This window comes from Pteropus medius, unplaced genomic scaffold (genome assembly GCF_902729225.1).
Source record: "Pteropus medius unplaced genomic scaffold, Ma_sr-lr_union100, whole genome shotgun sequence".
Classification (NCBI taxonomy): Eukaryota; Metazoa; Chordata; class Mammalia; order Chiroptera; family Pteropodidae; genus Pteropus; species Pteropus medius.
The window spans coordinates 55,782-69,792 of NW_024354360.1; the positions used below are offsets into that span (position 1 = coordinate 55,782).

The 14,011-nt window shown below is 42.6% G+C and overlaps 1 protein-coding gene across 7 annotated transcripts in view; it reads right to left on the reverse strand.

The window, feature by feature from the left end:
* Positions 1 to 2,930: 2,930 nt before the first annotated feature.
* CDK20 (cyclin dependent kinase 20) overlaps positions 2,931 to 14,011 on the reverse strand; it is a 39,276-nt gene continuing 28,195 nt past the window's right edge. For 5 of the 7 annotated variants that reach the window (XM_039852128.1, XM_039852124.1, XM_039852129.1 and 2 more), the window contains 5 exons: positions 9,739 to 9,897; positions 8,350 to 8,560; positions 7,076 to 7,254; positions 6,863 to 6,990; positions 2,931 to 3,489 (listed from right to left, as the gene is read on the reverse strand). In XM_039852128.1, coding sequence (XP_039708062.1) covers positions 3,381 to 3,489; positions 6,863 to 6,990; positions 7,076 to 7,254; positions 8,350 to 8,560; positions 9,739 to 9,897 — 786 coding nt within the window. In that variant the 3' untranslated portion in view covers positions 2,931 to 3,380. The remainder of the gene's footprint in view (positions 3,490 to 6,862; positions 6,991 to 7,075; positions 7,255 to 8,349; positions 8,561 to 9,738; positions 9,898 to 14,011) is intronic. The other 2 variants (XM_039852126.1, XM_039852127.1) reach the window with 2 other exon arrangements.

Below are 14,011 nucleotides of genomic sequence, written 5' to 3' on the forward strand. Positions count from 1 at the left end.
TGCTTTAATGGCCTCTCCTTGTCTAAAAATTTTTTCTATAATTTTAAATTGTTTTTGTTTAGATCCTTTACACATAAGAAACTTATTTGTGAACATGATTATCAGGAAGGAATCTGATTGTATTCCATTTGGATAGCTAGTCCTTCCAAGACAATTTGCTGAAGCATTATTTTTCCACTCTATTTTGAAATGTCACTATATTGTATACCAAATTTCCAAATATACATAGCTGTTTTTTGATTCTCTATTGTTTGTCTATTCATGCACTGATACTACTTTGTCTCAATGGCTAATGTTTAATTTTGTCTTCACAACTCACAGGGTGGTTCTCTCTATCCTCTCTCCTTTTGTTTCTGCAAGATTGTTTTGGCTATTCTTGTACCTTTATAGCCCTGTATACATTTTATAATCATATTTCATATTCTATTTTAAAAACTGTAGCAATTTCATTGGTAGTGCTTTCAGTTTATGGCCTCTTTAAAATAGTAATTCTATCAATGAACAGAGTATCTCTTATTTCTTTAGAAAAACTTTGTGTTTTCTCCATAAAGTTTTTGTTGTTGTTGTTAAAGATTATTCCAAGAGATTGTTGTGAATGGGATTCTTTTCCTCTCATACTTCCTAATCGTTGGTACACTAATTTTAATATGTACCTACTCACCAACATGAGGAATTTGGCTTACCAATTCCAATGATTTTCTTGGGTTTCTAGAAATAGTACTGTTTAGTTAGAAATTATGGCAAATGTACTTCTAATTTGTTGAGCTCGTTTTAAAAAATATTTCATTTATTAGCACTTCCAAGACAATAGTTAATTTTGGTTGTGATGTCTCCCTTAGATTCTTCCTAATGTCAGTGAAAATGTTTCTAATTATCATTAAGTATGTTTGCTCTAAATTTCTTTTAGATTCCCTTTATCAGGTTAAGAAAATTATTTTCTGTCCCTATTTCATTGAGGTTTTATTTCTACTTAATCCATCTAATCTTTTAAAGTGTTTTAAATCCTGTACATGTATTCAAAGGGACTCTTTAAAAAAAAAAGGAATTATTGAATTATGGTTAGCAATTAATATTTTGTAATTTGTAAAGACTTCATCATTTGTGGCCAAGTACTAGGGAGATTATTTTCAATATTTTATCTCATGCTACATCAGGAGTTAATGGAAGGGTCTGAGAAGAAGGCTCAGAGATCTGCACACTTCTGTAGGACTCGGGCGGGGGGGCCACGACAGTTGTCACGTCTCTCAGTTGCACAGTGCCCACTGCATGCTGTAAAAGCCATGAGAACGTGGATTTATAGGGCTTGAGAGCATGGCATGCTTCCTAAGTGTCTCTTCATGAGGCCATGGCACACCTTAGCTGGCCATATTTTCCTGATAAGAGCCCATCTGCCGAACTCAGCACACACATCAGCAAGATTCATAGGAGCTCCCAGACCCTGCTGTGTTCCTGTGAAGAGTCCCTTAGCAAGCCTCCCACATACCCATAGCAAGGATCCCTAGAGCTGCACAAGTTCTTGGGTAGGGCCACCATACTGACATGACTGCATCCTAATGTTGCAGCTGAGCACAGAGTGCCTGGACCCGATTAGCTGGCTTCCCCTAAGAAATGACCAGAACTATTTTCCTAGTCATCACGTGTCCAAGCCTCTCAGGCGGACCCAGACACTCAAGTTTCCCTTATCTGATCTCTAATCTCTTGCCAAAACCCCAACCCCTTTCTTTGTGTCTTCAGCAAAATCCATATTTCAGCCTATTTGAATTTCCCCTTCATTTTCTGAATGTAACAGCTATTTCCTTCCTTGCTGTGTCCCGTGTATTTATTGCAGCCAATTTCTCCCTTCCTCTCTTCTCCTTTCCCCCTCTGCTGTATACATTAGTACTGCATCACCAATCAGTCCATGAATGTTAGAGTACCAGGCAAAACTGTGACAGAACTAAAAGAGATACATACTCCTAAGAGTTTTGAAGCTAGTTCTAAGAGCTTGGGTTTTCAAACATAACCAGTTATATAAGGTGTTAACATGAAGAGAAGCTGGGTAAAGAGCATATTCTCTGTACTGTCTTTGCAACTTTTTCTGTAAGTCTAAAATTATCCCCAAATAAACCTGTTTTCGCTAAGAAAAAAAAGCGGGGAGGGCTTTTGGTTTTCTTTTGGGAGAATGACTGCTTCTGGTCTTAGCTATGCAGCATATAGTTGCTATGTTAGGTAAAAAAAAAAAAATCGTTTAAATGCAAATATAGGAAATAGAGTACATCTGGGTACTGGGCAGGCTGTAGTAGCAGTAGTCTGTGGTAGAAAGTTTGTATCCTTATTTTCTATTTTTGAGGAATCTTTCCTTCTGATTTTTGAAGAAATCTTCACCGTGAGTCATGTTGGGAGCATTTACTACTGAAGCTGAGGGGCTAGACTCTCCCATCTTAGTCTCGATGTTGTATGCATATGACACAGTTAGCAAATCACATGCACACGCACACGCACACACACACGTGCACAGCCCTGGTATACTGAGTCTTGAGTCATTAAGCAGCCAGGAAATTTTCAGATGGTGGCAGTGACAGAAGTACAGTTGTAGCAATATGGTAGAGCCTGGGGGACACGGTGATGGCAGCTGCAGAGCTGGGGATGGCCCAAGCCCGACCTCACTGGAGCAGGTCCTGGTTGCTGTCTGCTGCCTGGCTTCCCTTGGTTCTAAGCCTCTTTCTCCAGCTTCCCACTGACCTAGTGAGCTACTCTCTTTCCTCTCAATAAATTCCTCTTTTGGTATTAGTTAGCCAGCTTGCCGTTCCTCTTGCTTGCAATTAAGAACTCTGAATGATACGCCCAATACACCAGCCAGGACTTCCAGGGGGACCAAGTCCAGGGGCACCACTGTCACAAAATACAAAAGTCTCCCTACAGCGATGAGACATAGTGCCACAGAACTCATCTACGTGACAGCAAGAACTGTTTATTAATGTGTGTCTAAAGCAAATTACACAGGATAGGAAGATAAAAAATATTTACTTATATATTTAAACAACAAAAACGACTGTTACAATCCCAGCACTTTAAGCGTGGGCTTTCTAGTCCCCTGTCATGCATCCTCTCCACTCTGCTACTATCTGAATAGCTCTGGGCAGGCTGATAGGCAGCTGGACCATGGGCTAACAATGGGTTAATGACTCCCCTGTTACATTTCCTGTTCCTTGTCTGAAAAAGAGATAATCATACCTACTTCATTGGCTTGCTGTGAAGATTTAAAAATAAACTCACATAGCACAGTGCCTGCCCTTAGTAGGTATTTGAGAATTAGTAATTCTTGTCTCAATTTTGATAATCATTTTGGTCTTGTGTGCATACAAGCTCTTCGCCAAAGGGAGATGATCAATGTGGTCATCTCAGCCCCGTTGCACTTGGAAGTAATATGACCTCAGAATACTTGTGCCGATGCTTCTGGCTTCCACGCCTACAATGCTCATGCTGTCGCTTTCCACATGAGTAAATCCACTGTGAAAGGAAGGACAACTGTTTAGACAATAGGGCTTCATATACAACCCCGTACCTCCTCCACCTAGCCCACTTATCTGCATTTAATATGGGTTTGAACTTGAGGACCTACATTCATTTGTAACAATTAGCAAATACTATCACGTTCTACAGTGAGAATATCAGTTTTGGACCCTCCTGACACAGGAGAAGGGGAACCTAATCCAATCTTGGCAGGTCGGTCATTTCCCCGGAATTTAGGATCATCAATTCCTGATCAGTCTCAGTGAGGATGTAAATACAGCAGCTAATGGCACCATCATTTTCCACGATATTACCTGCCTGCCAAGACAAACATACTGTGCTGCTCTGTGGCAGAGATAAAAATAAAGCAGGTGTGTAGAGAACCAAACCAAATCAAACCAAAAAAACTAGAGATGGAGCTTCCTGAGTTTCCTACAGCAGCCCAGTTTTGTGCTACACATTGCTTCTGAAATGCTGTTTTGGCCTTTGTGAAATATCTTTCAGCTTAGAGTAAATTCCATGTGGACATACTGAGTTTCTTTAAGTAGCAACTACAGTTGTAGTCAACTTAGAAATTAGTATCAAGAATAGGATGTGGCACTTTCCAGATTCTCAGAAAACTGCAGCCTTGGCTGGTCTACGTAGGGGCTGAGCAGGGAGCAGGGGGCAGTTAATTCCTGATACGCCAGCCAACGGTCATTGTGGGGTTTTTTTGGCTAAGAAGGTTGAACTTGCATCTGTTTTTTCTCTTTGAGAATTCTTCTTAGTCTTTTTTCTTCAATTGATTTTTAGAGTTGTGCCACTATCACCATAATCTAGTTTTAGAACTATTCCATCACCCCCCAAAAGATCTGTTGTGCCTATCAGCAGTAAATCCCAGCCTGCTCCCAGCCCAAGGCAGCCACTAATTTTACCTTCTGTTTCTACAGACTTGCTTTTTCTAGATGTGTCATATAAATGGAATCACATTGTACGTATTGTACAAATCTGGCTTCTTTCATGTAGCACAATGTTTCTGAGGTTTATAACATTTTATGAGTGTGTCAATGCGCCAATCCTTCTTATACCTGTGTAATAGTCCCCTGTATGGATGTACCACAGTGGACTTATCCATTTACCAGCTGATCAGCATTTGCACTATTTGTACTTTTTGGGTTGAGTAAAACTGCTAAGAACATCCGTGTACAAATTTTTACGTAGATGGGTGTCCATTTCTCTTGGGCATGCTGTTAGGTTGCTGGTAAATTTATGTCTAACACAATTTCTTTGGAGAATCAGAATATGTATTCACAAATGACTGCATTTTAGGAAACTGAAAAGCTCCTAGAAAGATACTGGGTTATCTCCTGTAGCATTCACTAAGGTGCTGCAAGAGACAAAAATGTTGCCCATCTAAAAATTTAGAGGGAACAGCATGAAGCGAGATTTCTGGGTTTACTATTGCCCAATGAAGCTCGCAAAGAGAAATTACTAGGATTTCTCTTTCAGCTAAGGATTTCTGAAGGAATATGTTTGTGATTAGGAAAGAGGCATAATTTGAAGTCATGATCCATTCATTCTAGGGTCTTGACTAAAACATGTTTTTGAGATGTTTCTAAGAGTGCTACATTACCTCCCACAGTGAGAACAGTGTCATTCACCTAATGGATGTGCTTACCATTTTATAATGCATGTAGTGCAGTGTTTAAAAACACATGTGAAATAGAAGATTTCAAGATTTCTACTTGCTTGTCATGATGAACACAATGTAATGCAGTGAATGGATGTTTTTAGCTTTGTGTGATGCCTGAAATGTAGTGTTTAAAAAGACATGCGAAAAAGAAGTTTCTAAAAGTGCTACTTGCTTGCTAAGTTGATAGCAGTGTTATTGTAGTGAAAGAATGTTCTAATGCATGGTTTGTAGTAATGCAGTAAAGAATGCAGTAGAGCATTCTTTAAAGACATAGATTTAAAAAGGGGGAGAAAAAGCGCATTTGTGAGGCCAAACTCTAAGCACAATCCCCCGAAGGACCACCCTCTGAGGCAACAATGACAAGTGTTTACACCCATGTTTCCCCCAGAAGAGGAAAAGTTTTCCTGCCACTGAAGGAAGATAATCATTACTAATAGAGTCACAAGTGGTTGTAGGGTATATATTAGGGACCTCCACTGCTTGAGGGGCTTGCTTTACAAAGGCTGGCCTCTGACCAAAAGCAGACACGGAAGAGCAAGGCCATGATGCCTCTTCTAAGTGCAGTGGAACGTAGCTACAAATGTGTGAGTGTAAACTAGCAAAAACACACTTGCAAAGGTGGACATGGACAGTAATGGCTCCAAAATACTTTGGTTCAGCCCAGCTCTCCAACTTCAAAGGAGTTGAAGGAATTTTGAGTGAAGAAGTTGATGCAAATTCTTTTCAGAATGTAGGGCGCTGAGTTGGCCTTCACTCTTTGTTTTCAAAGTTAAGAAAGGGTTAAAAACTACTCACAGGCCAATTCTCATCAAATTTAAGTTGAATCTCTATAATTCTTTATCTTATTAGAAAGTTGAGTTTATTTACTGAAAAGAACTAAGACTCTCCTGCATTAGGAGGTTGCCTTAATAATTATCTTCAAACAACTACTAATTTAAAATGCAGAAACTAGGGAAGTTTGTTACAGAAATCTGTAATTTTTGAAATATATGGTTTGGGGCATTGTAGTTTTTTCTATTTAGATTGTATGATGCTTATCACAGGAGGCTGAATTTACCCCATATCTCAAGATAAGTAATTGACAACTATGAGGTCAGTCATCTTGCTGTAAGTGAGCCAACTAGAATAAAAAATCTGTAAGCCCTGTCCTCTTTGTAGAACTTACTCTGGCAAGAAAGAACATAAATGATTCCAAGATACTAATTTTAAAACATAATGCAAAATATGTTTTAAATGCATAATCCCCTTTTTTGGGGACTTTTACAATCTTGCCCCGACTCCCACCGTCACCTGGGTTTGGTAAATGAATTCAGGATTGTGAAGGTCATGAAGGGAGGGTGAGAGCCGGGCTGAGGGACTATGTCAGGGCCCACCCCTGGCTTCGCTGTGTGTCCTTAAATAGCCACATCTCTGAGCCTCTATTTCATCTGGGAAATGTTGGGTGATGCCAACTGTGTGCGCGGGTGGTGGTTTTGTCATTAATGGGGATCACGGAGATGATGCGTAGCATCTTTTTTTTTTAAGGCAGAAACATATTCTGACCGGTGACTTTCCTTGGGTACCCAAGTAGTAAGGGGAAGGCTGGGCTAAGCCCTATGTCCCAGTCACATCCATTCCAATGATATCCTTACAAAGGTACTCCTAGGAGGCCAGGAGAGGCTGTCTTACTGGCAAAGTGAAGGAATCAGAAGCAATTACCTGGCCCATCGGTGGGAACCCCCGAGCAAGTGATAACAGCTCTTGAGGACAGGAAATTTATTGTCCTTATTCCACATGTAGACTCGCAAGGAGAGGTCAAAGGAAGAGGTGATGACTCGGCTCTGGTCCTTGAAATGAAAAGCTACATGAGGCTGGAGATGTGGGCTCCCAAGGTGGGATCTGAGACATGGGCAGGATGGGTACCACACTCACCACCCACATGGACGTGATGGGCTTCTGGTGGTCCTGGAAGGCTGCTAGCTGCAGGCCATGTATGGTAAAAAGCACAAGCTCCGACCCAGACACCAGTAGGATCACTTGGGAGCTATGACCCTTCATGAGATGAGGAGGCATCATGGTGTCTGGCAGGATGAAACTTGCGATCTGTTGTACTTTTTGAAATAAAAACAGATTGTCATGTCTTGATAGCAGCTGGAGTCTGGAATAGACATGCCTCACCTAAGATGATGCAGTACACTGAAAAAAGCAACAGCTTCAGTTACACCTGCATTCAATCCTGACCTATGCATTTACTCCCTAAATCTTCCGTCCACTGGCTCTAACATACTGAGTATGATGCCTTAAAGGGGGCACTATGCATGTGGAAGTAACAGCATCTGGCATGTAGTAACATCTAGAGAATGGGGCAAATGAATACCCTTCCTTCTACCCTTCTCCATCTATGACAGGATGATGTAAGAAATGGCCGCAGGGTGATGTAAGAAGAACTATGACATTTACATTTGCCCAAAACTATTGTTGAAGATACTGTCTTTTACAGTGTATAGCATTCCTTGTAAAAGAAACAAAAAAATCAATTTGATGACTTCCTAATGGAGTTTAGCACCAGGAAGAAAAAATTACCTCTTTTGAAGAATTCATGCGCTTTCTTGTATCAGACAAGGGATTATATTACACATCCTGTTTCCCCTTTTTGCTCAGCTGCCAGGAAGCTCAGAGTAAAATTTATGATCAAATGATAATATGAAAACAAATTAACATAATACAAAAGAAAAAATGCTAAGGACCAAAGGGAAAGCCTGTCAGAGTGATGTGGGGTTTGAGACAGGGAAAGAGAGGGTTGTGGGTCTTATTTTCCTACTGGACTAAGAGCTCCTTGGGTAAGAGATAGTTTTGCCTTTTATTCATCTTTGTGTGCACTCAGTGCTGAGAACACTGCCTTTGATACAGTTGTGCAAAGAGGCAGAGATGAATGGGAGCAGGAAGACGTTAAGAAAGGGGAGACTGTGAGTGGACAATAGTTAATGTCTGAATCTCAGGGCTACACAAAGGGCCTGACATGCAACAGGTGTTCAGCCACCCAACCAGTATGAAGTATCACAAGGAAACATTTGTTGGGTCACTGTATTCACCAAGGGGAAAGAAAAGGTGCCCCAATGGAAACATGAGAAATCTGTGCTTGAAGCATCATATGAAATGGTGGTGACATGCAGACCCACAGGTCCTGCCTGATACAGGATCCTTACCTAGAATGTCCACTCCATTCCTGGACTTCTTGGCTCCTAGCTCATAGGTGGTGACAACCAACTGCATGCCGTTGTCATTTCTATGCATCACCATTAGCCTAGCTGCCTTGTTGGGGGCCCAGCAGGCTCTGGAAGTCAGCCAGATGGGGAGAGCAGTGGAGACAGGAGCCTCATCTTCCAATGGACACAGCAAGGAGCGCATGTGGAACACCTGGGGAACACCACTGCATGGTCTCATTGCTGGTGACAGAGGGACTTCTCTGACCCAGGAGCACTCTGAAAGCCCCTCCTGGCCACTCTGCCCAGGGACCCACAATGACCTTACTGGGGCAGTCGTGCCACTTTTGGACCTCCTTCCAAGACGGCTCAGACCAGGTAAGGTTAATCCCAGCCCGAGTTTGGCCCCTGAAGATATCTTGGCACACAAGTCCCAGTGAGGGCAAGGGGTGAATGAATCCAGTGGACGACTTCTCTGTTTTTGAGCAGATACACATCACTGTCTTGCTTTTGCCTCCAATGTCTACTTCCATATTCCCTTCCTACCTTCTGGCAGTCTGGTTCCAAATGCCTCCTCTTGGTCCCTGGAACTGCTCTGTCAGGATGTCCCCCTCCTGGTGGCTGCTGACCCCCACCCTTCCTGCTTCCTCTCTCCTCCAGTTGCTCCTCCTCAACCTGTCACCTCCCCTGGCTGCCATGTCCCAGCACTGCCGATTTTGTCCTGCTCTGCCCCTGTTCTCTCCTCCTGCCTTTACTCATCCACACACCTTCAGCACATCTCAAGACCCTCTCCAGCTGTCTGCTTCCAACTCTGGTCTAATTTTCCAGTTTGGTTCCTGGCACTCAGGCTGGACATCTCTGACTCCACAAATCGTGGGACTATTCCCAGGTTGTGGGGCACAGGCAGCACTGGTAGAGCTACTCAGTCACACAGGCCAGCCACATGATGGGCACATGGCCCACGTGTGGTTCCTGCTGTGCCCTCTCGAGGTACCAATGCTGTCTCACACTGTCAGCATCTCTTCATGCCTGGCCTGGACTCTCTAGTCCTCATTCTCACTGAAGCTCTGTTCTCAGGCCACCAAATGTCCTTTGAGCTCTTCTACTGGGATGTCCCTAAGGCTCCAACCTTCTTCAAAACTAACTCTGCCCTCTCCTGCTGGGCAACTGACCCTTTCTGGCCTGTGGGCAACACGGCAGCCTGGAAAGAGCAGAGGCTCTGGGGAGAGGCCGGGACCACCTCTGCCTAGTTGGAAGCCCTGAGTGGCTGCAGACTTGGTCCTGCATAAGAAGCTGCCCTTTCAGATGCATTTGGCAGGACCGGGCACAGAACCCAATACCTGCACACACAAAGCCTGGCCCCTGGGGCAAGGGACACAGCCCAGCACTAACCTTGGGACCCAGCTCTGAGTTCTGGGTCGATGCAAACACCCACTGGTGGTCAGGAGAGCAGAGCAGACTGGCGGGGTGGTTCGGGAACATGCTCACCCTGGACATCAGTTGCAGCCGGGGTATGGTCAGCGTGTAGAGTGCTCCGTCAGCAGAAGCTGCCTGTAATGCAAGGGTGCAGTAACTATCTGTGTCCTTATGTCCGCTCCTGAGGAGCAGGTAGCCACTGTGTAACTGCCTCCTCACTGGGGCGCAATGCCAGTTTTTTAAGTCAAAAATGAATTCCTTCAAACAATGCATAAATCTCAGAGCACACCCTGTCCTCCCTCCCAACAGAAGTCCAAGGTGTGGCCGCCAGCACCCTTTCTACCCATCACGCTCAAGTGTTATCTTCAGTGTGCCTTTTCTGTTTTCAGCGTAAAATACTCCTTGGGAATCTCTCCACATCAGAGGACATTTTCCCATGACTTTTTACTTATTTTAATGAAAATTTAGGTTGTTTACAGATTTTGTTTACAGGAATAATGACTGCTGCAATAAGCACTCCTACTTGCAAGTTTCTGCAGCAATGCTAATATTTCCTCATGAGAGAGCCCTAAAACTGGAATAAGTCAAAAAGTATCAGATTTAAAACTTTTAATAGGAAAAAAAACAAACAAGCTTTAAAAAAAGTTTCAATCTATAGTCTTATTTGCCATGTATAAAAATACCTAGTTTTCATCTAACTTATATCAACCTTTATTACAATATTATTGACTATATTCCTTATGCTATACTTTATATCCCCATGACTATTTGTAACTACCAGTTTGTACTTCTGACTCCCTTCCCCTTTTCCATCACACCTCCAAACCTTCCTCCCATTCTGTCAACCATCATAATGTTCTCTGTATCTATGAGTTTGTTCCTGTCTTGTTTGTTCATTTATTTTGTTAGATTCCACATGTAAGTGAAATCATATAACATTTGTCTTTGTCTGACTTACTCCATTCTGCACAATACCCTCTAGGTCCATCCATGTTGTTGCAGATGACACAGCTTCATTTTCTTTTTTATGGCTGAGTAATATTCCATTTTTTATATATATATATATATATATATATATATATATATATATATATATACCATCTTTTCTTTAGCCATTTATCCACTGATGGACACCCAGGCTGCCTCCATATCTTGGCTACTGTAAATAACACTGCAATGAACAAACATGGATGCACATGTCTCTTCAAAGTAGTGTTTTGGGTTTGTTCAGATAAATACCCAGAAGTGGGATTACTGGGTCCTTCCTGTCTCTTGTTATAGCTTTTGTTTTAAAGTATATTTTGTCTCGTACAAGTATTGCTACCCAGGCTTTTTTTGTTTGTTTCCATTTTGACGAAATATCTTTTTCCATCACTTTACTTTCAGTCTGTGTGTATTTTTCGAACTGAAGTGAGTCGCTTGTAGGCAATGTATGTAAGGGTCTTGTTTTCCTATCCATTCAGCAACCCTATATCTTTTGATTGGAACATTTAATCATTTTACATTTAAAGTAATTCTTGATAGATATGTAGTTATTGCCATTTTATTTTTGATCTTTTTCTTGTTGTTCTTCTTAAAGAAGTTCCTCTAGCATTTCTTATAATACTGGTTTTGTGGCGATGAACTCCTTTAGCTATTTCTTGTCTGGGAAGCTCCTTATCTGTCCTTCAATTCTAAATGATAGCTCTGCTGGGTAGAGTAATCTTGATTGTAGGTCCTTGCTTTTCATCACTTTGAATATTTTGTGCCAATCCCTTCTGGCTCGCAAAGTTTCTGTTGAGGAAGCAGCTGACAGTCTTATGGGAAGCTCCTTTTTAGATAACTAGATGATTTTCTCTTGCTGCTTCTAAGATTCTTTGCCTTTAACCTTTGGCATTTTAATTATGTCTTGGCATGGGTTGTTTGGGTTCATCTTGTTTGGGGCTCTCTGCATTTCCTGGACTTGTATGTCTATCTCCTTCACCATGTTAGGGAAGTTTTCCATCATTATTTCTTCAAATAGGTTTTCAATTCCTTGTTCCCACTCTTCTCTTTCTGATGCCCCTATGATGTAAATGTTGGTATGCTTGATGTTGTCCCAGAGGCCCCTTAAACTATCATCATTTTTTTTCCTTTTTTCTTGTTGCTGTTCTGGTTGGGTGTTCTGTGATACCTTCTTTTCTAAATCACTAATTTGATCCTCTGCTTCATGTAATCTACTGTTGATTCCCTCTAATGTATTCCTTATTTCAGTTATTGTATTCTTCATTTCAGATTGGTTCTTTTTTGTTTTCTATTTCTAAGTTTCCTATCTCTGTTGAAGTTCTGAGTTCATTGGGTATCCTTACAACCAGTGTTTTGAACTCTGCATTTAGTAGATTGCTTGTCTCTATTTTGTTTAGTTCTTTTTCTGGAGTATGTTCTTTCTTTCATTTGGGACATGTTTCTCTGTCTCCCCATTCTGCCTTCCTCCTTGTGTTTGTTTCTATGTATTAGGAAGATCTGCTATGAGTCCTGGTCTTAGTAGAGTGGACTTATGTAGTAGGTGTCCTGTGGGGCCCCATGGTGCAATCTCCCTGGTCGTCTGAGCCAGGTGCTACTGGTGTCCCATGTGGGTCATGTGTGCCCTCCTATTGTAGTTGAGCTTTAACTGCTGTTTGCACGTCAGTGGGAGGGACTGACCCATGAGCTGAATGGTTGTGAGGACTGACCGTGACTACAGTAGAGGAGCTACTGTGCAGGGCCTGACCCTACAAAGCAGTATTTGCTTCAGTGGGGGCTCTGTTGTCTACCTAGTTGGCCCTTTAGGTGTGTCATCCTTGGATGCAGCCCCAGGTAGTACTCGGGTTAGTTCCAAAGCCAGCCACCATGATGCCAACCCCATTACCTCCTGGAAGGGGCCCTGCCACATATCAAGTTCAGCCTCAGCCTGTGCCCTGCCCAGGGCCACCTGGAATGAGCCACAAAAAAATATGAAGATGGCCGCCACCCACACTGGGCTTGGAGACGCCTAGGAGAGGCCAAGCTTCAAACCGAGCCTGGCTTCTGCCAGTGTTGGGCTTGGGGATGCTCAGCAAGAGGTACAAGACGTGTTGAGGTCAGATGTTGTTTGTTTGGGGTACATGAACCTTTGGAGATTTTAGGAAAGTCTGCATCATGACCCAAAATAGGTCGTTTGTATGGAAAAGCCACTGGAAGCAGCTTGGGTAGGCCCACCAGTTGAGTGGGGCAGGATCTCAGAGAATCACCAGGGCAGGATGAACATTGTTAGCCAAGTAATGGAGATTCCGATATGGTGCCCGCCTGCGTCCACATGCTGGGCTAGGGGGAGGGCTCAACAAAGGAACAATGGCTTGCCAGCCCTTCTGTCTGGGAGAAATCTGCCCCTCCAGCCTTCACCCTGAAGCCAGACAACTCAGTTTCTCCCTGTATGTCCCTAGCACCTTTCAAGCAACTGCCCCAGTGCTAGAGCTCAGATCAAGTGAGTCCATCAGCAAGTAAGTCTGTGCATGGGCTCTATAAGAGGAGTGCCTGAGAGTCCTGCTGCCCTCCATGTCACTCAGCTATAATCTCTGCTAGTTTTCACAGACAGAAGTTGTGGGGACTCCTCATCTTGGCACTGGAACCCTGGGCTGGGGAGTCTGCTGTGGGGCTGGGCCCCTCGCTCCTCGGAAGGGACCTCCACAGCTGATACATTTTTAGCTGCCTCGCACGGGTGTGGGACTAGCCCATTCCATGTCTCCACCCTTCCTACCAGTCTTGATGTGGCTTCTTCTGTATGTCCTTAGCTGTAGGACTTCCGTTCAGTTAGACTTCAGCCGATTCTCCATGATGGCTGCTTTGTATTTTAGTTGTATTTCTGATGTTGTCATGAGAGGAGGCCAGCACAGCATTTACCTACTCTGCCACTTTAACCAGAAATCCTTCTTTACCTATTTTTCTACTAGATTTCTATGCTTCAAATAATCTGATATTAATGTTTTGTTAAATAAGATACAGTGTTTTCAGCATTTACCTACTCTACCACCTTGACCAGAAATCCTTTCTTTACCTATTTTTCTACTAGATTTCTATGCTTCAAATAAAGTGATATTAATGCTTTGTTAAATAAGATACAGTGTTTTCTCATAATTTTCATGTGTCTTAATTTTATAATACTCTAGTTCAGACTTTTTAAACTTTTTAGTTAAATCAAATCTGTGTATTTTTTTCTTGATTCTAGGTTTTGTCTTGCCTAGCAAGGCCTTGCACATCCCAGGTTGATATTATA